General features: G+C 42.4%; 1 protein-coding gene across 3 annotated transcripts; it reads left to right on the forward strand.

The window, feature by feature from the left end:
* The first annotated feature begins 5,375 nt into the window (after positions 1-5,375).
* Positions 5,376-22,734, forward strand: LOC125473263. 3 transcript variants are annotated; one of them, XM_048575844.1, is made up of 3 exons: positions 5,376-5,639; positions 5,768-6,118; positions 22,663-22,734. In XM_048575844.1, the coding sequence occupies exons 1-2, from the start codon at positions 5,567-5,569 to the stop codon at positions 6,115-6,117; spliced, it is 423 nt and encodes a 140-aa protein (XP_048431801.1). In that variant the 5' UTR covers positions 5,376-5,566; the 3' UTR covers position 6,118; positions 22,663-22,734. The 3 variants fall into 3 exon arrangements, 2 of the variants coding, with proteins under 2 accessions (XP_048431801.1, XP_048431800.1); XR_007255138.1 differs by lacking the exon at positions 22,663-22,734 and having other exon boundaries at positions 5,821-6,432; XM_048575843.1 differs by lacking the exon at positions 22,663-22,734 and having other exon boundaries at positions 5,768-6,432.
* Positions 22,735-24,173: the final 1,439 nt, after the last annotated feature.

Raw genomic sequence — 24,173 nt, forward strand, 5'->3', positions numbered from 1 at the left:
GACCACATTAGGTGGTGTAGGTGACTTGCGATACTTCGCACAGCCTTCACGTGACCATAGCACTTGAGCGTATTTATTTACACCTAGCATGTCGTATAGACCACATTAGTGGTTCCGACTCGTGTGCAGGATTTGATTTGATTGTTGAGTTATAGATTCAGCCATACAGGTCATGTTAGGTGACTCCGGCTGATATGTCATTTTATATTGATTCATTCCACCTGGCTTACTTATTCATGGTTGAGATGGTTGACATGGCATATTCATGGTTTTGTTATTCTCGAGCATACTTTTCATATGTGTATACAGTATTATTTTCTGGGAAATTTATAAGGGTTTTACGGTGAAGGATTATTATTTTGGAAAGATAAATGGTTTTGAAAAGCTTTGTTTTTGCCCACTCACATTTTCTGTTTTGCGCCCTTCTAGGTTCTAAATTGACTTCAGTGTTGGTGGCTCGCGAGGAATCTTCGGCGGTTCTGACAGACATCCATCAATGTAGGGTTTCTTTTATGTTCTGTATTATTAGTACTTAGTCTTTTGGATTGCATTTCGATACCTATGCTCTGGTTGTGTGTATCTTTACTCTAAACACCTTCACTCGTACTTATATGCTAGTCTAAGGTAAAATAACTAGTGGTTTTTATTTATTCACATTTTTATATCATTACCACTTCCGCACAAGGCACATGGTTACGTCACCCTCACGTGACAACCAGCATGCCTCGATTGAGGTCGGGGTGTGTCACCTGGCATCTGTGTCATGTTTTTCGTGTTCGTGTTGTTTTCATATCATACCCGATATCTTAATGGGTCATGTCGTGTAACACCCATTAAAGCTTCATAGATCAAATTTTAACCGTTGATTGTTGTTTACATTTACGCTTCATTTTTCTCATCAAATTTTTTTTTTTTTTTTTTTCAGATTTTCTTTTTTGAAAACATGATCTATTAGAGGATGCAAGAAGATGAATGGGTTGGATCATTGATATTATGTTCAGAGTTTTATGGTTAGTAATAATATTGCTTGATGTTTATAAAGTTTCTACAAATTATATGACATCGACTCATATTTCAGTTAACTGTAAATATCGAAACGTGATATCAAAGATCTGAACCATTCATCTTCTTACATCCGCCAAATGATCTTGTTTTCCAAAAAAGAAAATTTTAAAAAAGAAATTCAGTAAGAAGAATAAAGCGTAAATGACAATCGACGGTTAAATATAAATTTAAGGTGCATGGATTATAGTGTTGGATTTTGAAGCTGGCCCCTTCATGAAAGTTGTAAAGCTTGTCCCTATGAGTGATTGTATATATATTTTTTACATTTTTTACACTTCTACAATAATTATTATGAATTTTATTAATTTTGCCCTCAAATAAAAAACATTATTCATGAGGGTTTGGAGGATTTTAAAAATCTAAACGATAATGTAAGTGTGACCATTATATACTCATGGAGGAACAATGATGAATCATGAGTGTTTATATATTCTTTCATATTTTTCATACTTGTATGTATGTCTTCTTAGTTCTTGCCTATACAAATACTATACTAGTTTATTTTAATTTTGGACAACAACATGTTAAGTAAAATTTATCCTAATATTGATTGTAACATCCCACATCGCCCAGGGGAGTGAATCTTATAGACCTTATATGTATATTCCCATCTCTTCCTAGCACAAGGCCTTTTGGGAACTCCGAAGTTAAACGAGTTCATGCGAGAGCAATCCCAGGATGGGTGGCCTACTGGGAAGTTCTCATGTGAGTTCCCAAAAACAAAACTGTGAAGGTGTGGTTGGCACCCAAAGCGGACAATATCGTGCTACAGCGGAGTCGAACCGGGAATGTGGTGGGGGCTCAGGCCGGGATGTGAAAATTTGGTATTATAGCCAATCCCTGGCTGGAAGTGTGCCGACGAGGATGTCAGGCCCCTAAAGAGGGTGGATTGTAACATCACACATCGCCCAGGGGAGTGGATCCTGTAAGCCTTATATGTATATTCCCATCTCAACCTAGCACGAGACTTTTTGGGAGCTCACTGGCTTCGGGTTCCGTAGGAACTCCGAAGTTAAGCGAGTTCGCGCGAGAGCAATCCCAGGATGGGTGACCCACTGGGAACTTCTCGTGTGAGTTCCCAAAAACAAAACCGTGAGGGCGTGGTTGGGGCCTAAAGCGGACAATATCGTGCTATGGTTGAGTCGAGCCCGGGATGTGGTGGGGGCTCGGGCCAGGATGTGACAATGACAATAAGGAACTCTCATAATAAAATAAATAATGACTAAAACTTTTTTTTTTAACTTATACAGAATAATAATACAAAACTATATATTTAATATTGAATATATTGTATATATTAATATGGTTATTGTATTTTATAATAAATCTTTTAGTAATTAAATTTTAAAATTATCAAAATAATTTTTTTCTTAACAGGTCGAAATGGGTTACCTATGTGTTACCCGCGTGTATACCCGTTAAGAACCCGTTATTAACGGGTCACCCGATAATGACCCAATTAGTTATCGTGTTGATCCGAAACCCATTATTTTCGTGTCGTGTTAGAAATTGCCGGGTCTAACTGGCGCTATGGGTGTCACATACGAGTTGTAATTGCCTATAGCAATCTAGGCCAGAACTGGCACCTACAATGGATTCGAAGTGAATGTACGATGCAATGTGAGCATATACATAAAGCCTGGCCTTGACCTAGGTGAGTATAAACACTAGTGTAGCATGCATGATGAGCAGTAATATAAATATGATCATACTATGGAAATTTCAAAATTCACAACAATAAAATAATAATATTCATGACCGTAAATATAGTTATGCATCACATCAAACTATGCATAAGTGCATCCCATAAAATTCGTGAGAATTTCATAAATTCTATCAATTCGCTAATTCTTAAAACGTTGGTCTAATATTGTAAAAAATTCTTTATTAAGCATATATGGAAACTAAATAAATATATAATATTTAAAAGTAAAGACCAGCTCACAGATACTTACGAGCAGCTGTTCAAACTAAGAAAGTCGAAGTCTTCGATAGCAATCGCACCTAAGCATAACATTGGGACGCATTAGTAAAAATCAACTAAAATGATTAAATTTGGGGAAATGGAGTGCAATTTTGGAATTAAGGCGTCAAAATATCCTAAGAAGAGTCTCGGACAAATTTTAGTAAAAAGTCAACAAAAAGTCAACGGTCAACCCCAAAAAGGTCAACTGAGCTGTTGAGCCGGTCAACCACATTAAAACTTTAAAATTTCACTAAATGGATGCCAAAAATGGACTCGAGGCACCGAAATTAGCCTAGGAGGGTTTCCGAGTAAATTTCAAAAAAGTCAACATAGAATATTTCAGAGAATATTCCAAGGAATTTTTGGTGTGACATCCCACGTCGCCCAGGGGGGTGATCCTTATATGTATATTCCCATCTCTACCTAGCACGAGGCCTTTTGAGAGCTCACTAGCTTCGGGTTCCATGGGAACTCCGAAGTTAAGCAAGTAGCGCACGAGAGCACTCCCAGGATGGGTGACCCATTGGGAAGTTCTCGTGTGAGTTCCCGAAAACAAAACCATGAGGGCGTGTTCGGGGCCCAAAGTGGACAATATCGTGCTATGATGGTGGAACGGGCCTGAGAAGTGGTCATTTTCGGGTCGGGGTGTGTCAATTTGGTAACAGAGCCTGACCCTAGCCGTGGTGTGCCGACGAAGACGTCGGGCCCCTAAAGCGGGTGGATTGTGACATCCCACATCGCCCAAGGGAGTGATCCTTATATGTATATTCCCATCTCTACCTAGCATAAGGCCTTTTGGGAGCTCACTGGCTTCGGGTTCCATAGGAACTCCGAAGTTAAGCGAGTAGCGCACGAGAGCACTCTTAGGATGGGTGACCCATTGGGAAGTTCTCGTGTGAGTTCCCAGAAACAAAACCGTGAGGGCGTGGTCGGGGCCCAAAGCGGACAATATTGTGCTACGGTGGTGGAGCGGGCCCGGGAATGGTCTTTTTCGAGTCGGGGTGTGTCAATTTGGTATCAGAGCCTAATCTTGGCCGTTATGTGCAGATGAGGATGTCGGGCCCCTAAGGGGGGTGGATTGTGACATCCCACATTGTCCAGGGGAGTGATCCTTATATGTATATTCTCATCCCTACCTAGCACGAGGCCTTTTGGGAGCTCACTGGCTTCGGGTTCCATCGAAACTCCGAAGTTAAGCGAGTAGCGCGCGAGAGCATTCCCAGGATGGGTAACCCATCGGGAAGTTCTCGTGTGAGTTCCCAGAAACAAAACCGTGAATTCGTGGTCAGGGCCCAAAGCGGACAATATCGTGCTATGGTGGTAAAACGGGCCCGGGAAGTAGTCCCCCCCGGGCCTGGATGTGACATTTGGTCATTTCACACTTTTAAAATTAATGAAGTCGTAAAATTTGGGATGAGTTGTTACAATTTACCCACATTAAAAAAACAAATTCATCCCCAAAATTTGAAATAACTTGCTATACATAAAATACTTAAAGATAGGAATAAAATATATAAAGAATACATCAAGTTAGAGTGGTTGCATAAAAGGTAATGTCATTCCGTCGCGATCGGATTGTAATGATTCCTCTTTCATGCCTCTAAACTCAAACTTCCTTCTCCTTGAGTACAATAGTATAAAATAATGCCTTTTTAATAACATCACGTCAAAAATACATATATAATAATCTAAGGTTAAAATAATTGTACTGAAATTAAACTGAAAATAGAAAAAATTTCCCCTACACATTCGTATCGTTAAGTACTCCGAGAATATGTGTGTAGTATCTTTGGGTCAAACTGTCACATCCAGGCCCGGGGCAAATCATTTCCCGGGCCCGCTCCACCACCGTAGCACGATATTGTCCCCTTTGGGCTTACCATTCCCTCACGGTTTTGTTTTTGGGAACTCACGAGCAACTTCCCAGTGGGTCACCCATCATGGGATTGCTCTAGCCCCCTTCTCGCTTAACTTCGGAGTTCCTACGGAACTCGAAGCCAGTGAGCTCCCAAAAGGCCTCGTGCTAGGTAGAGATGAGAATATACATATAAGGATCACTCCCCTGGGCGATGTGGGATGTTACACAAGCCCAAACAATAAATAAATAAATATACTAAAGTAAACAGTCTACTTATCCACTTGCTTAACGAACCCAACGAATAAGCTATTGATAATACAATCTACAGCCCGCAATACAAACAACTCACTGTTGTCTCGATAAGAAAGTAATAAATTTTCGAGAGTGCAATATTACCATATTGCCTCTCATTGGGAAATACACATAAATCATCTGATTAATGCCTTAATTGCGCTGGAAAAACACTGCCTTCCACTCCAGTTTGGAGGCACTTTCTCTCCTCTTCTCTCTCAAAAAGGCCGGCCCTATAGGGGAGTTTAACTAGCATCTAAAGCTTCCCTTTAGTCTTCCATCTTGTCTTCATATCTCTACCTTGGTGTGGAGACTTAGAGGAACCATCATTTTGGTGCTTGGAGAATCTTTTCATCTAGGCTTCAAGAAGCAAAGGAGTCAAATCTATGGAGCAAATGAAGTGGAACAAAGGCCCTCACATGGGTGATAACCTTGTGAAAACAAGGAAGAGCTTCAAGGGTATGAATCTCAGAATCCTTTCTTCTCTTTAATGTTATTAAAGAGCCTTGTGTTTCAACATTCATTAGGTTTTGAAAGTCATGGATTTTTAGAATTGTTTTTTAATGCACGCCTACTTGTGTTAATAGTTTGCCTGTGTTCAAATATTCTCACGTTCTCCATCATCTCTCATTTCTCCCAGGCGTTCCTTGCTCGCGTCTTACTGTTTCGCACCCTCAAGGAATCGAGTCGTGATTTGTCGCTCTTCAAGTTCAAGTCCGGCGCCGTTGTTCTCTTCGTTGTCCTCGGGCTGCTCAACTCGCTGTTCGAGGGGAAGGCGGTGGCGAAATTACTCTTCAAGCTCTTTGGGTTCGTGATGAAGATGAGCCACAGAGAGCTGCAAGGGGAGGATCTGACAGACTGTTCGACGCTCTTCGCCTCATCAATTGGCGCCAAGGTGGCGCCACGACCGGCGTCAATGCTGGTAACTTTCCGCTGAGGTAACGGATTTCGGTTTTCTTCTGGAAGTGCTCCTCTTTTGTTTATTTCGTTGATTGAATTTTTGTGGGTTTGTTTTGGATTTAGTGTTATTTGGGAATTTTGGCGTCTGTGTTGGTGAAATTTTACGGAAATTTCTGATGGATTATTGTATAAATTCCTGAATTTTCATATGAACTGTTTTCTTCGTGATTTATCTGTACTTGTGGGTTGTTGGGTTATTTTTCTGGGACCTTTGAGGAATGGCGAATTCTCTTGATATGTGGTACATTTTGACAAAAATGGCTGCCCAAGGTGTGAAGTTTTTTGCTCAGTATTTAGATTCTTCCCTCTTATATTCTATCCTGAGTTGTTGTTTGCTTACAAGTGTATTGATTTTTAGTCAAGATCCTGATATTGGTTATAGTGTCTACGAAGAACTCAAAATAAAGAAACTTGTATTTGAAGTCATTGTATTGATTTTAAAATCCTGATATATGGACAGAGGCATTTCAAAAATTCGGTAGATGTCTTTGTTTATTTGAACAAATGATACTAACTTATAATTCCAGTTAGTATGGAAAGAACAAGTTATCAGTTCAATAATCTATTTAGATTCTACCTTCAAGTTTTTCAATGATAATAGTCCCTATAATATTTTTTTTTTGTGTATTTTGATGCATGAGCATGGACTAATTGTAGGGGGGAAGGTTTGAATAACTTATAATTCATGTGCTTGTTATCTGCCGGCAGGGCAAACCATACAAGTTGGTGATTTAATGAAAAGCTTCCGTCAAAACAGTTTATTTCCACAATTTGGGATCCACTAAATATATACTGTTTACTTATGGGGAAGGTAGAAATATCTGATTAGACTTGGAGGAAACACGGTGGTGTTAGGTTGCAGGTAATTCTTTATTCCAGTTGGATACGTCCTATCATTGTTATGCATTTTATAGCATAGCTAACTGAATACAATATGATTTTGTACTTCAAACTCTTAAGGATATCATAATCTTGATATCCAAATTTGATTGGGTATTGTCGTGATAGGGGGTGAAAGGCTGCTAGTTACCGAGTACATGCCTACTGATACTTTAGCTAAGCATTTGTTACACTGTATGTCAAACAAAATCCTTTGTTTTTTTGCTTTGTCGTCTTTGGCTGTAGCTGTTGTATCAAGAATGCTACTTTTTATCTTAGCTTCTAAGACTTTTTGATGAACCTTTTGTGAAGTACCTCCAAATATATAGTTTTTAAACAATCAATGAAATGCAAGGTGCCGTTGACATTAGTTTTCTTTAACACGAAACGGTTAGGCAATCAATCTTACCTGGTAGTATTGCTTATCCTAGATGATGTTTAACATTGCCCTTCATTTGGAGAAGTCATGGCGGCGGTGTGGTGTTTACTTTATAGTGTGGTCTTCTATCTAGTGTGTATGTACTATGCTTGTCTTCATACTGCTAATTTCTCAAGATTTGCATAAGCAATCAATTATCATGTTCAAGTTTTGTTCCTCCAAATTGAGAATTAGTGGCTGTATTTGTTGAGGATTAATTTTTGGTCATTGCTTTTTCATAAAAGGAGAATCAAACCGTTGAGTGGACCACGCGTTTAAGAGTGGCTATTTATGTAGCTAAAGTTTTAGATTATTGTAGTACTAAGGGTTGTCCGTTATACCATGATTTGAATGCTTATAGGGTTCTCTTTGACGAGGTATTCCTTTTTCAAATTTGATCATCTTAGTTGAAATTTTTTGTAATTTCAGTCATGTCCGTGTCCATTACCATTTTTTAGGGTGATGGACTTGTAGGATGGTGACCCTCGCCTTTCATGTTTCGGCCTGAATATTTAAGATGGTAATAACTTTTCTAGTATAAATACTACTCATCCGTTTGATCATTTTTGATGTTACTATACATAAAGAACTTTTTCTGCTTGAGATATGCTGACTTTACTGGTTGTTTATTTACACTGTGGGAAGAGTCACTCCAAAAGGTGTTGATTATAGCTTTGGCAGTGTTGCTCTAGATTTGCTAAGTGAGAAGTAAATCCCTTCAAGTCATGTAAGTGGGGTGCTATATAATATGTCGGATGCACATTATACCATTAGTCTGTCCTACATCTTTGCTTGCTTATGCAAACTAGAGCCTTTAGTTGTGCTATAGTCATCTTGGAGTGTGTCAACTTGGAAGTTGTCGCTCAAAGTTGAAATTGATTGATTACAAATATTTTGTAGTGGATCTGCTTATAAAAAAACTTGATTGTTGGCATATGATACGCATAAATAACTTTTGAGTATTCAATCTCTCCTGCATGTTGGATTTGAGCATCAGTTGTTTTCATAGCTTTTGTATCTTATTGTGATGAAAAATGGGCTTGTGGCCATAAGTGTGCTCATAAACAACTTCTTATGTTAGATTTGGTTTACCCTGATGATCCCAAGGAAATTGTAGGTGAGGAACTTGCTCATGAATGCTTCACTATGGAGCTCAGTGAGTGTACCTTTTATAGCACTGCAACCATAAGAGGAGTTTGACATGGCCAATGTTCATTAAAAGCTGGTCCATTGTCCCATTCCTACTCCTCTTATCCAAGAGATCTCCCTGCAGCACTTGCATAGAGAAATCTTAAGTTCCAGTTTGGGTTTGTAGTTATACTCCATGGAAACTCAGAAACTGGAAGCTTCCAATCTTACTCCTGCACAGCTCATTGAGTTGCAATCTCTCTTGGGCAAATTTGAAGAGATATTTGTGCTTCCTTCAACTCTGACCCCACATAGGGACCATGATCATCACATACCCTTGATTCTTGGTACCCATGTTCCTAATATCAGGCCATATCACTATGGTCCACTTCAATGGACTGAGATTGAAAAGGTTGTGAAGAAACTCTTGGATTCAGGTTTCGTCCAGCCTAGTCACAGTCCTTTTTCCTGTCATGTGCTCTTGGTTAAGAAGAAGGAAGGCACCTGGAGGCTATGTAGGGATTATAGGGAGCTTAGTTCCCTAACTATTACGGACAAATATCCTATTCCGCTTATTGGTGATTTACTGGATGAACTTTATAAGGCACTATATTTTTCTAAATTGGATTTGAGGTCTGGCTATCACTAGATTCTGATGCAACCTACAAATGTGGGGAAAACAACATTTCGAACTCATGAAGGCCATTATGAGTTTTTAGTCATGCCATTTGGCCTCACCAATGCACCTACTACTTTCCAAAACCTAATGAATGATATATTTAAGCCATATCTTAGGGTTTTGGTCTTCATCTTCTTTGATGGCATTCTCGCGTACAACAAGAGTTGGGAGGACCACTTAGAGCACCTACACCTCACTTTTGAGCTTTTGAGGCAACCCTAGCTCTTTGTTAAAAAAATCTAAGTAAAAAAATCTAAGTGTGCTTTTGGCCAAAGCAAGATTGAGTACTTAGCGCATATTGTGTCTAGTCATGATGTTGACGCAAATCCTTCCAAGATTCAAGATATTATTGCTTGGCCCATTCCCAAAACTATTAAAGAATTAAGGGGGTTCTTGGAGCTTACAGGTTACTATCGCAAATTTGTACCAGTCTATGGGAAAATCTGCCAGCCACTTTACCTACTCACCAAAAAAGATGAATTTCTCTAGGATAATGCAGCAACCATAGCATTCCATAGACTCAAGTCTATCATGGCATCACCTCAGGTCCTTGCCTTACCCTTTGAGCTTGAATGTGATGCTTTAGATTTTGGTATAGGTGCAGTGCTACAATAGCAGGGAAGGCCTATTGCATTTTCTAGTAAGGCTCTGGGTCCCAGAAACCAGTCCCTATCCACTTATGAAAAGGAACTCATAGCTATTATGCATGCATTTAGGAAATGGTATCATTGCCTTCAGGGTAAACACTTTGTTATTAAGAGAGAACATAATAGTTTGAAGTATTTCCTTGGCCAGAGGGCAAAAACTCAATTTCAGCAGAAATGGGTGTCAAAACTTCTTGGTTTCGACTATGAGATTCAATACAAAAGAGGATCTGAGAATTTGGCGGCTGATGCTCTATCCAGGATGGTTGACAATCCACAACTTTGGTTGGCTCGATGAGCCGAGAAGGTTCAATAAAAAGGATGATTGGATACTACAAAAGAAACAAGAATTACTAGCACCTGCCAATTCTACAACTTCTACTTCTAAACTTGTTCATTACCATCTTGATAATGGCTTGTTAAAGTATAAGTCTAAAATTGTAATTAGCCTTCAGTCCTATTGGAGATTGAAATTATTTGAGGAGCATCACTCTACTTTAGCTGCTAGACATCAAGGCGTGCTTAAGACTTATCAACGGCTAAAGAGGGGTTTCTACTGGTCTCGTATGAAGGGTGATATCAAGACCTATGTCTATAAATGTCATACTTGTTAGCAAAATAAGTATGAAACCATTTCCCCACATGGGTTATTGCAACCTTTGCCCATTCTAGAGAAGGTGTGGACTGACATTAGCATGGATTTCATTGTTGGCCTTCCTCTCAGCAAGGGTAAATCTGTAATCATGGTTGTGGTTGACAGGTTGAGTAAGTATGCCCATTTTATTGCGTTGGCACACCTATATACAGCAACTACAGTGGCACACTCTTTTATTGCTAACATATTCAAACTCCAGGGCATGCCAGTTATAATTATTAGTGACAGAGACCCTGTGTTTCCAAGTGCTTTTTGGAAGAAGTTCTTCAAACTTCAAGGTTCAAAACCGTGCATGCTTTTTGGAAGGAGTTCTTTAAACTTCAAGGTTCAAAACTGTGCATGAGCTCAAGGTACCACCCCCAAAGTGATGGCCCGACAAAAGTGGTCAACAGGTGGGTTGAAATTTATCTTCGATGTTTTGTGAGTTCTCAACCTAAGAAATGGACTTTGTGGCTGCTTTGGGCTGAATGGTGCTATAACTCATCTTATCACTCCTCTAAGTTAACTCCTTTTGAACTAGTTTATGGATATGCTCCTCCTCATAGATATGCAAGAGCATCCACATATGAGGAGAGAGCCTGGAACGGTGTTTGAAAGAGGCACTGCAAGAGTATCCTCATATAAGGAGCAACCCTTGTTCCACAGTTTCCAATCTTGTGGTGCCTCTATCATAAGGAACTATTCAAGAGCATCAACATATGAGGAGAGAGCTTGGAGAACTGTTTGAAAATCGATTGATTTGGATGGAACACAATTAATGAGATACGCAGCTGAGGTGAGAGCTTTTCCCCCAAATCTCATTAATCATATTCCATCCCAATCAGTCGATTTTCAAACACCGCTCCAAGCTTTCTCCTTATATGTTGATGCTCTTTCAATTCCCAATCTTCCACCTCATGTGTTTGGATGTGTGACCTTTGTTCATCTCCATAAGCAACGTAGAACTGGAACCTCGAGCATTACAGTGTGTGTTTGTAGGGTATGTCTCAAATAAAAAAGGGTATCGTTGTTATCACCCTCCGACGAAAAAGTTGTTTGTCACTATGGATGTTGTGGGACACATCCCAACCCCAATAACACAAGTTACAAGTTCCTGATGTGCTGTGTAATACCCTGAAATTTTAAATATACAAATTAGATATTCATAATTATGAATGTGGAGAAAATCGAAAATAAATCGATTTATGGTTATGAAAATTTAATTGAGAAATTTAAAAAAAAAATCGGAAATTATTATAATTTACGTTGTAAAATTTATCGATAAGTGAAAATGACGAAAATGCCCCTAGTTGGTTTAATGTAATTATATGAGAACGTATTTTATCCTTATATATTTTATCATATTTCTTGACATATTTGAATAGAGGACGACCCTACAAGCGCACAGGCGAAAACCGTTCACGAAACAGAGTTATAACGAAAGAGATATAAACGATCAAAGGCAAGGGTAAAATGGTCATTTGACCACTAATCTGGAAAGCTCCAGATTTAGCTGGAGGAATGGCTTGGTGGAGATAAGCCACATGTGTGGTTGTGGCTGGGGGAAAAAAAAGGGATGAGACAAATGAGGGGGAAGAAAAAGGGGAAAGAAGCAACAAAAAAAACGGGGAGGAGGTAACTCTTCCATAGCTTCTAGAAGAAATTTTTTCTTCCTTTAGACAAAAATCGGAGAGGGACTGTTTGGCAAAGAAATTGAGAGTTGGAGAACCTGATTATGAATGAAGGATTCAGAGATTTGAAGGGTAAATTCCTTGTTCCTTGATTATCCTGATTTTCGAATTTAATTTCCTTAAGTTGAATTGAAACTGCCATGATATATTTGGAGTTCTTTGACACACCCTGACCTGGTATGTCCACTAGGACTCCGAATCGAGCTTTGTTGGCCGACACCTGGAAGGTGACGAAGCCATAAAGTGTAGTGATGTGGAAAATGTGAATAAATTTAAACCTAAAAGTGCCTAAATATAAGAGTGCGCTGGTGAGCGGGAAGGAACCCATTTCACACTTGATTACAGAGCATAAATAAAGTATAGTAAGGTAAGATAAGGATTATACCATCATAGGTAGCCACCTATGACACACCCCGACCGAGATCAAGGCATGCTGGCCGTCACGTGGAAGTGACGTAACCAAGTGCACAGTACAGAAGCTAATAAATAATAATAAAAGTACGAATAAATACAAATCTAGCTACACACAAGGTAAATAACATACATGTGCAAGCGTAAGTGTGATAACAAAAGTTCAGAGCACGGAAGACCTAGTGCAGTCTCGGAGAAACAACACTAAATAAACACACCCAAAGGTAGTCCTACACTGGTGATAATCTGTCAGATAAGCGGGGAAAATCCTCTGGGGAGCCACCAAAAGCGCTAGCCAAACTAGAACCTGGAGGGGCGCAAAACAGAAAGCGTGAGTGGGCAAAAACAAAGCTTTTCAAAAACCATTTCATAAACAAAGTTCTCACCCCTCGCCGTAAAATCTGTATACTTCCCAGAAAATATAATATAATATATACATAGATATATAAGTCATGCTCAGAAATATGCCATGTCAAATGCCTCTAAATAGAATGCAAGTGCTCAGGTAATGTCAAATCAATGCCATGTAATCTGTCAGCCGGAGTCACCTAACGTGACCTGTACGGCTGAATCTAGAGCTCAAATCTCCATCTCACTAACTATACCTGCACACGAGTCGGAACCACCTAAAGTGGTTTGTACGACAGGACTGGGTGTATAATAAGTACGCTTAAGTGCTACGATCACGTGAAGACTGGGCGAATAATCGTGGGTCACCTACGAGTCGGAACCACCTAAAGTGGTCTGTATGATAGGACTGTGCACCTAACTTGGATCCAAGATGAGCGTGTGGTGCGGGAGGTGAACATCACGTGAAGGCCTGTGCCCAACTCTGGGCGGGAGCACTAACATCGGGGGTGCAGGTTATGAGCTCTCTATGCATCTCAAATCACTACGGAACATAAACGTAAATCATAACTCACCTGGCACTTACCTATGCGACTAATAATGCATAATTAAATGGGCAAACATAACGCATGGCATATAAACGTATAAACGTTTCATTTCACGTTCTGGGAAAAAAACACAAGTATATAGGTATATACGGAAAACCAAAAGCCCACTCATTGGTATGTACAAGGGTCGTAACCCCCTTGCCTCGAGTGACCGTGCTCGTCCTCTGGATAGGTCTCACCTATATTGGAAACAACTATAAATACGTTAATTAAAGCACATAACCAACATTACGAAATAACTTCTCATACAATGCTCAAATAGGGTGTATGAATACACCAACGTGATCTACTCAACCTCACGAACATCCCCATATTTTTAAAATAATTTTTCGACGCCGCACGCGCCCCCACGCACCAGCCAAGGCAAGGCCACACGCGCCGCCCACGTGCAGGCACGTGTTTGGCACACTGACGGCGTTAGTTAATGCCGTCAGGAATATTCTGTTAACTCTGACGGATTCCGTTAATGCCGTTAGGAATATTTCGTCCAAACTAATGGAATATTCCGTCATCTTCTCCGGCCAAACTCCGGCGCCGTAAAACCGAGAAAATTTCAAAGCTTCGTATCTCACACATTTTTCAACCAAGTTTCATAAAATTGGTACCAAAATGAAGCTTACAACAAGAGGAACAAATCCATACCACTTTCAAGCACTAAAACCCACAGAATCTCGCTGGGAAAACACCACCAACTCCGGCCAAACCTGCAACTCACGATCCCGATGTCCAAAACCTTCAACCAAACCACCCCGAGGCTCCTAAGGACCTCACCAAGCTTCTTACAAGCTTGAAATTCCCAAAAACACAAGAATTAACGTGTGCATGAATAGTGACCAAATCGGGGGATCCCGAGTTCGACGTGAAAACGAAGGTATCCTTACCTAAAATGGGTACGGTTGAACTCCTAAGGACCTCACGAGCACGAATATGTAATTTGTTTCCTCGATCTGTGAAGGTTTCAAGGGTTTGTGGTGTTGTCCGTACAAAAGGATAGGAAAAGGAGAGAGAGAGAGAGGGTTCGGGACAGATAGGGAGAACAGGAGAGAGGGGACTGTGCACCTAACTTGGATCCAAGCTGAGCGTGTGGTGCGGGAGGTGAACAACACGTGAAGGACTGTGCCCTACTCTGGGCGGGAGCACTAACACCGGGGGTGCAGGTTATGAGCTCTCTAAGTATCTCGAATCACCATTTAAAAGTAAACATGAATAACACTTACCTGGCACTTACCTGTGCGTCCACAGCACCAAATATGCATATGTATATAAATATATACGCCCAATAATGCAACTAATAATGCATAAATGACGATAATATGATGCATGGCATATAACTAATAAACATTTAATTCAATTTCTGGGAAAATATAAGTATATAGGTATATACGGAAAACCAAAAGCCCACTCACTGATAAGTAGAAGGGTCGTAGCCCCCTGCCTCGAGTGACCACGCTCGTCCTCGGGATATGTCTCACCTATATGCGAAATAACTATAAAAACGTTAATTTTAAAACACATAACCAAACTTTCGAAATAACTTCTCATACATTGCTCACATGGGGTGTATGAATACACCAACGTGATCTACTCAACCTCACGAACATCCACAAATTTTTAGAAAAAATTTTCACCGTCGCATGTGCCCCCACGCGCCGGCCACGCGCAGGCACGTGCCTGGCACGCTGACGGCGTCAACTGACGCCGTAGGGAATATTCCGTCAGTTTTGACAGATTCCGTCAACGGCGTCAGGAATATTCCGTCAGATTTGACGGAATATTCCGTCTTCTTCCCCGGTGAGCCTCCAGCGACGTCGTTGGCGCCGGAAAACTGGAAAATTTTTAAAATGTCCTAACTCCTTCGTTTTTCAACCAAATTCCACGATTTTGGTACCAAAATGAAGCCTAGAACTAGAGGAACACAACCATACAACTTTTAAGGGCTAAAAACCACGAAATCTCACCTGCAAAATCAATCCAACTCCGGCCAACTTCGAAACCAACGATCCCGACGTCCAATTCCTTCAAACGAACTACTCCGAGCCTCCTTGGGACCTCACCAAGCTTCCTACAAGCTTGGAATTTCCTAAAACGTGAGAAATCAAGTGTGCATGAATAGTACCCAAATCGGACATCGTCGAATCGACGTGAAAACGTTGGAGTTCTTACCTGGAAATGGTATGGTTGGACTCGTACGAGCCTCACGAGCCTCACGAGCTCGAATGTGTGCTTGGTTCCTTCGATCTGTGGGTGTTTTGATGGTTTTGGGTGTGTGTCCGTACGTATATGGTGAATTGGAAGGGAAAGGGGCTCGGGACAGAGACAGGGAAAGGGACAGAAGGGTGTGCAGGTGTGGGAGTGTGTGTGGCCTAAAACATGCCAACACAACACAAAAACAACCAATAAATGTAATGAAATCGAACTAGGGGCAAAATAGTCTTTTCATGCGTACGTTTTTGATATTTTCGGGACGGGCTGTCACAACCTACCCACCTTAATAGAATCTCGTCCCGAAATTCAAAACAACCAAACACAACCCCTGGTGACCAAGGAACAATCTAGGATACAAATCCCTCATCCGATCTTCCGTTTCCCACGTAGCTTCTTCAACGGAATGATTCCTCCACAAAACTTTCACTAAGTTCACAGTCTTGTTCCTCAGAACCTTTTCCTTCCAATCTAGTATCGTCGCTGGTTCCTCATCATAAGTCTAAGTCTGGATTAATTTGCAAGGGCCGTGGAGGTATCACATGAGATGGATCAGCAACATAATGTCGAAGCATGGACACGTGAAACACGTTATGCACTCTAGCCAACTCCGGAGGCAACTCCAACCTGTAAGCTACCTCACCAACCCGTTCTGTGACCATGTATGGTCCGATGTACCTGGGACTCAACTTGCCTTTCTTCCCAAACCGCACAACACCTCTCCACGGTGAAAGCTTTAGAAATACCCAATCTCCGACTTCATACGCTCTGTCCGTAGCATGCCCATCTGCTAAACTCTTCTGCCTGTCCTGGGCTGCTTTCAGGTTAAACTTGATTACTTGAACATTCTGAGTAGTCTCCTCAACAATCTCTGGACCCACTAAGACTCTTTCTCCAACCTCTGACCAACGCAACGGTGTGCGACAAGCTCTACCATACAATGCCTCAAATGGCGCCATGCCAATACTCGAATGAAAGCTATTATTATAGGCAAATTCCATCAAATTCAACCGCTGGTGCCAAGCATCACCAAACTGCAACATCGAAGCTCGCAACATATCCTCCAAAGTCTGAATAGTTCTCTCTGACTGTCCGTCTGTCTGAGGATGATACGACGTACTATAAAGGAGCCTCGTACCCAAAGCTTCCTGAAAAGCCACCCAAAACTTAGATGTAAATCGTGGATCATGATCCGAGACAATACTCACAGGGACACCATGGTACTTCACAATCTTCGAGATGAACAACTCCGCTAAAGGGCCCAAGGAATACTTCTTCCTCACTGGAATGAAATGTGCCGACTTAGTGAGCCGATCAACGATCACCCAGATACCGTCAAAACCATTATGTGTACGCGGAAGCTTGTACACAAAATCCATGGTAATATTTTCCTATTTCCACTCTGGAATGGGAAGCGGCTGCAACAACCCAAACGGCTTCTTCCTTTCCGCTTTAACTTGCTGACAAACAGCACACGTACTCACATACTCAGCTATCTCCCTTTTCATACCCGGCCAATAATAAAATGGTTGAATGGTATGATACATTTTAGTAGCTCCTGGATGGATGGCATAAGCCGAGATATGTGCTTCATCGAGAATTTCTTTCTTTAAATCCAAATTATTAGGCACAAACATCCTACCCTCCTGCATTAACATGCCATCCGAATCACGAATTCTGAGGTCTCTCCTCCTCCCTCGATCTCGAGCTTGAACTAATTCCTGAGTTTCCCTATCAGCCACCTAGGCTTCACGTACTCGATCAACTAAAATTGGCCTAACTTGAAAATTAGCAAGTAAAGCCACATCTCGATCTTCTGCTTCTAACCTCACTCCCGTAGAACGCAAGTCCACCAAAAGAGGAATACGACTCGCATACAACGCATTAATGCGGCCCTGAGACTTCCTGCTAAGTGCATCCGCAACTACATTTGCACGACCAGGGTGATAATCAATCGTACAGTCATAGTCGCTGAGCAACTCCATCCACCTCCGTTGACGAAGATTAAGTTCCTTCTGAGTAAAAAGATATTGAAGACTCTTGTGATCTGTAAAGATCCTACATTTCTCTCCATAAAGGTAGTGTCTCCACAACTTCAATGCAAAGATAATAGGGGCCAACTCCAAATCATGTGTAGGGTAATTCAACTCATGAGGTTTCAACTGTCGCGAAGCATAAGCAATCACCCTACCATGTTGCATTAACACACATCCCAGACCATTCAAAGAAGCGTCACTATAAACCTCGAAATCACAACTATCGTCCGCGAGTGCCAAAACTGGTGCATGAGTGAGACAATACTTCAACTGCTGGAAACTCTGCTCACACTTATCATCCCACTCAAATTTAACATCCTTCCTCGTTAACCTCGTCAGCGGTAAAGCAATCACCGAAAAATCCTTAACGAACCGCCGATAATACCCCGCCAAACCAAGGAAACTCCTCACCTCAGTGACGGTTCGCGGTTGCTCCCAATTCTCCACAGCTGCCACATTCTGAGGGTCCACCAAAATACCCTGAGCAGAAATGATGTGCCCCAAAAACGCAATTTGGTCTAACCAAAATTGGCACTTGCTAAACTTAGCATACAATTGGTGTTCCCTCAACCTTTTCAACACCAAAGTAAGATGTCGAACATGCTCCGCCTTAGACTTCGAGTGCACCAGAATGTCGTCGATGAAAAAAATAACAAACCTATCCAAATATGGCTGGAATACTCGGTTCATCAAATCCATGAAAGCAGCTGGTGCATTCGTCAAACCAAATGCCATAACCAGAAACTCGTAATGACCATAACGAGTCCTAAACGCCGTTTTAGGAACATCATCCCTACTAATCTTCAGCTGATAATATCCAGACCTCAAATCAATCTTGGAGAACACACAAGCACCTCGAAGCTGATGAAACAAATCATCGATACGTGGCAATGGATAACGGTTTTTAATCGTCACCCGATTCAATTGCCGATAATCAATACATAGCCTCAAAGTTCCGTCTTTCTTCCTCACAAACAATACTAGAGCTCCCCACGGTGAAGTACTAGGTTGAATAAAACCCTTATCCACTAATTCCTGCAATTGAACTTTCAATTCCCTTAACTCAGCGGGTGCCATACGATATGGAGTCAAGGAAATAGGATTCGTACCTGGAAGCAACTCAATAGTAAACTCCATGTCTCAATCTGGTGGTAAACCAGACAAATCCTCGGGGAAAACATCAAGAAAGTGTCTGACTACCCTCACATCCTCAACTCTACTAGGAGAAGCCTCATCTAATACCACGTGAGCTAAGTACCCCTGGCAACCTTTAGATAACAATCTTGTCACTCGCACAGCAGAGACAACGCCATGTCTCACCCTACTCTGCTCACCCACAAAAGTAACCACAGGTAGTTCAGGACGATGGAACGTAACTACTTTCCCGTAGCAATCAATATTGGCACGATAGAAATGCAACCAATCTGTGCCCAGAATCACATCAAAGTCAACAATATCTAACGGGATAAGATCAGCTGGCATAACAACATTCTCCACTATCACTGGACACCCTGGATACACACGATCTACAATACATCTCTCTCCTCTAGGCATAGCGAACTCTAAATCATACCCTAAAGGTGTGGGGCGAGGTTGCGTCACTTGAGCAAATGTATGAGAAATCACAGAATGTGTAGCACCACAATCAACTAATACTCTAGCAAAATAACCAAGTATATTTAACGTACCCATGATCAAATCCGGATTGTTCTGAGCATCCTGCAGTGAAATATTATGAATACGCCCCTGGGTCTGCTGTCGTCCACCGCGACCTCTGCTCGTCTGACCACCACGACTCTGAGTACCACGCCCCTGACTGGGCTAACCAAACTGCCTCGAAGACCCCACACTACTCGAAGCGATCTCTCCCTGCTGAAACTGTCCTCCCTGAAACCACTGAGAACCACCTGCTGGAGCTGGGGGATACGGCATATAGCCACCAGAATACGGAGGATAACCACCTTGAGAATAGGGGTCCTGGGGATATTGATACTGTCCCGGGGCATAAGGAACAACATCACCCTGATAGTGATAGGCACCACCTCGACCTGCCTGCCCGTAACTACCCGGACCCTGAATCTGCTGAATCGGCACAGGTGGCGGCAAGAAAGTCTGCTGCGGCTTCTGCTGCTGACTCTGGGGACAATTCGCAGCCCGATGTCCCATCTGCCCACAAGTAAAACAACCACTGCTGCCACGCCTACACTCACCAAAGTGCCGATTATTACACCTGCGGTAAAGTGGGGCCCTACCTCGGCCACCATCACCCTGTCTCTGGCCTCTAGCACCATCAGCAAACCTACTTCCACGTCCCTGACCAGTGGTATTGAAACCATCGTTGGAAGAGCTAGAACTAGTACCACCCCTCTTGAAATTCTGAGTCCGACGAGGCCCGAGCGACGCTTGACCTTTACCCTTATCATCTTTCTTCTGATTACCATCCTTCTCTTCCTCGTCACTCTCGCTCGACATGTTTTCTGAATCCTTAACTCTCAGCAAAATCTCATAGAAGTCCTGGTAAGTATTACAATGAGTAGTGGTCGCCATCGAACGCCATTTCTTCTTAGTGCCTAAGCGAAAACGACGAACATCTCCGCCGGATTACCAACAATCTCAGGGTGATAGCGAGACAAATCAGTGAACTTCCGATAGTACTCATTCGCTGTCAACTTCCGCTATTTCAATTCAGTAAATTCCTGCTTCTTACGATCAATGTACTCAGGGGACATAAACCTTCTCTTGAATAAATTTATGAAAACATCCCAATTAGTCTTCTCAGCTGGAGTCAAACGACGAAGTTCCTGCTCCCACCAAGCTGCAGACTCCGAACCCAAAAACCACGAGGTCGTCTCTACCCACTTCTCAACAGGAAGATTCCCCTGACTATTCAGAACACGAAAAGTCTTCTCAATGTGCTCTAACCATCACTCTGCACCCTCATGACCTTCATTACCTTCGAACTTATCCAACTTCAAATTATACATAGTCTCCAGAGGAGTCCTCTGGGGAGGGCGGATCGCCGACTGAATAGCTGTAGCAATAGCTTCCCCCAGCTGAGCAATATCGGGGAAACTAGGCTCAGCAGAGCGACGTGGTTCCCGACGAGGCGGCATAATTCTGACAGAAGACACCAAAACCTTTCTGTCCCTTTCCCTATGATTGTCCCGAGCCCTATTTCCCTTCCTATTCACCATATACGTACGGACACACACCCAAAACCCATTAAACCTCCACAGATCGAGGGAACCAAGCACACATTCGAGCTCGTGAGACTCGTACGAGTCCAACCATACCATTTCCAGGTGAGAACACCATCGTTTTCACGTCGATTCGACGATGTCCGATTTCGGTACTATTCATGCACACGTGATTTCTCACGTTTTAGGGAATTTCAAGCTTGTAGGTAGCTTGGTGAGGTCCTGAGGAGGCTCGGAGTGGTTCGTTTGAAGGAATTGGACGTCGGGATCACTAGTTTCGAAGTTGGCTGGAGTTGGGTTGAATTTTTAGGTGAGATTTCGTGGTTTTTAACCCTTAAAAGTTGTATGGTTGTGTTCCTCTAGTTCTAGGCTTCATTTTGGTACCAAAATCGTGGAATTTGGTTGAAAAACGAAGGAGTTAGGACGTTTTAAAAAGTTTCCAGTTTTCTGGCGCCGGCGACGTCGTCGGAGGCTCGCCGGGGAAGAAGACGAAATATTCCGTCAAATTTGACGGAATATTCCTGACCGTTGATGGAAACCGTTAGGGTTAACGGAATATTCCCTACGGCGTCACTTGACGCCGTCAGCGTGCCTGCGCGTAGCTGGCGTGTGCGGCGGTAAAAAATTATTTTAAAAATTTGTGGATGTTCGTGAGGTTGAGTAGATCACGTTGGTGTATTCATACGCCCCATTTGAGCAATGTATGAGAAGTTATTTCGAAAGTTTGGTTATGTGCTTTCAAATTAACGTTTTTATAGTTATTTCGCATATAGGTGAGACATATCCCGAGGACGAGCGTGGTCACTCGAGGCAGGGGGACTACGACCCTTCCACTTATCAGTTAGTGGGCTTTTGGTTTTCCGTATATACCTATATACTTATATTTTCCCAGAATTGATTTAAATGTTTGTTAGTTATAAGCCACGCATTATATTATCGTTATTTATGCTTTATTAGTTGCATTATTGGGCGTATATATTTATATACATATGCATATTTGGTGCTGTGGACGCACAGGCAAGTGCCAGGTAAGTGTTATTCGTGTTTACTTTTAAATGGTGATTTGAGATACTTAGAGAGCTCATAACCTGCACCCCCGGTGTTAGTGCTCCCGCCCAGAGTAGGGCACAGTCCTTCACGTGTTGTTCACCTCCCGTACCACACGCTCAGCTTGGATCCAAGTTAGGTGCACAGTCCTGTCGTACAGACCACTTTAGGTGGTTCCGACTCGTAGGTGACCCGCGATTATTCGCACAGCCTTCACGTGATCGTAGCACTAGAGCGTTTATATGTATTACACCCAGGCCTGTCGTATAGACCACGTTAGGTGGTTCCGACTCGTGGGCAGGTTTAGTTATTGTGATTGAGATCTGAGCTCTAGATGCAGCCGTACAGGTCACGTTAGGTGACTCCGGCTGCCAGATTATGTATTATTGATGTGATTTATACCTGAGTACTTGCATTTCATTCTGAGGTTCCGACATGGCATATTCTTAGGCATGATTGGCATATCTATATATACGTACACATGTTTATTTTCTGGGAAGTATACAGGTTTTACGGCGAGGGGTTAGAAAATTGTTTTTGAAATGGTTTTCGAAAAGCTTTGTTTTTGCCCACTCACGCTTTTGTTTTGCGCCCCTCCAGGTTCTAGCTACCTAGCAGGTTCGGTGGTTTCCCAGAGGGCTTTTTCGGCATTTTTAACAGACGATCACCAGAGTAAGGCCACCTTTGGGTGTACTGTTGTAGCGTCATTTTAGTTTGGACTACTTTAGGCTTTCTGCTCTGAACTTGTGTTTCACTTACGCTAGCACTTGTTCTATTACTTATGTATGGTAGTTTTTATTTATTCGTACTTTTACGTTACTACTTTATTAGCTTCCGCACTGTGCACATGGCTACGTCACTTCCACGTGACGGCCAGCACGCCCTGGCCTCGGTCGGGGTGTGTCAGTTTGGTATCAAAGCCTAGGTTTGCCGGTCCTGTATTTTTGTGAGCATTCTAACGGTTTTGGTGTCTTCTGTCAGAACTATGTCGCCTCGTTGGGAACCACGTCGCTCTGCTGAGCCTAGTTTCCCTGATATTGCTCAGCTGGGGGAAGCTATTGCTACAGCTATTCAGTCGGCGATCCGCCCTCCCCAGAGGACTGCTCTGGAGACTATGTATAATTTGAAGTTGGATAAGTTTGAAGGTAATGAGGGTCATGAGGGTGCAGAGCGATGGTTAGAGCACATAGAGAAGACTTTTCGTGTTCTGAACAATCAGGGGAATCTTCCTGTCGAGAAGTGGGTAGAGACGACCTCGTGGTTTCTGGGTTCAAAGTCTGCAGCCTGGTGGGAGCAGGAACTTCATCATTTGACTCCAGCTGAAAAGACTGATTGGAATGTTTTCATAAATTTATTCAAGAGAAGGTTTGTGCCCCCTGAGTACATCGATCGTAAGAAGCAGGAATTTACTGAGTTGAAACAGAGGAAGCTGACAGCAAATGAGTACTATCGGAAGTTTACTGATTTGTCTCGCTATCATCCTGAGATTGCTGGTAATCCAGTGGAGATGTTTCATCGTTTTCGCTTAGGCACTAAGAAGAAATGGCGTTCGATGGCGACCACTACTCATTGTAATACTTACCAGGACTTCTATGAGATTCCGCTGAGAGTTGAGGATTCAGAAAACATGTCGAGTGAGAGTGTTGAGGAAGTGAAGAACGGCGATCAGAAGAAAGATGATAAGGGTAAAGGTCAAGCGTCGCTCGGGCCTTGTCGGACTCAGAATTTCAAGAGGGGTGGTACTAGTTCTAGCTCTTCCAGCGGTGGTTTCAGTGCCACTGGTCAGGGACGTGGAGGTAGGTTTGCTGGTGGTGCTAGAGGCCAGAGACAGGGGGATAGTGGCCGAGGTAGGGCCCCACTTTGCCGCAGGTGTAATAATCGGCACTTTGGTGAGAGTAGGCGTGGCAGCAGTGGCTGTTTTACTTGTGGGCAGATGGGACATCGGGCTGCAAATTGTCCCCGGAGTCAGCAGCAGAAGCCGCAGCAGACTTTCTTGCCGCCACCTGCTCCGATTCAGCAGATTCAGGGTCCGGGTAGTTACGGGCAGGCAGGTCGAAGTGGTGCCTATCACTATCAGGATGATGCTGTTCCTTATGCCCTAGGACAGTATC

The sequence above is a fragment of a genome, unplaced genomic scaffold (genome assembly GCF_019419815.1).
Source record: "Pyrus x bretschneideri cultivar Hongxiangsu unplaced genomic scaffold, Pyrus_bretschneideri_v1 Contig80, whole genome shotgun sequence".
In the NCBI taxonomy this organism is placed as follows: domain Eukaryota; kingdom Viridiplantae; phylum Streptophyta; class Magnoliopsida; order Rosales; family Rosaceae; genus Pyrus; species Pyrus x bretschneideri.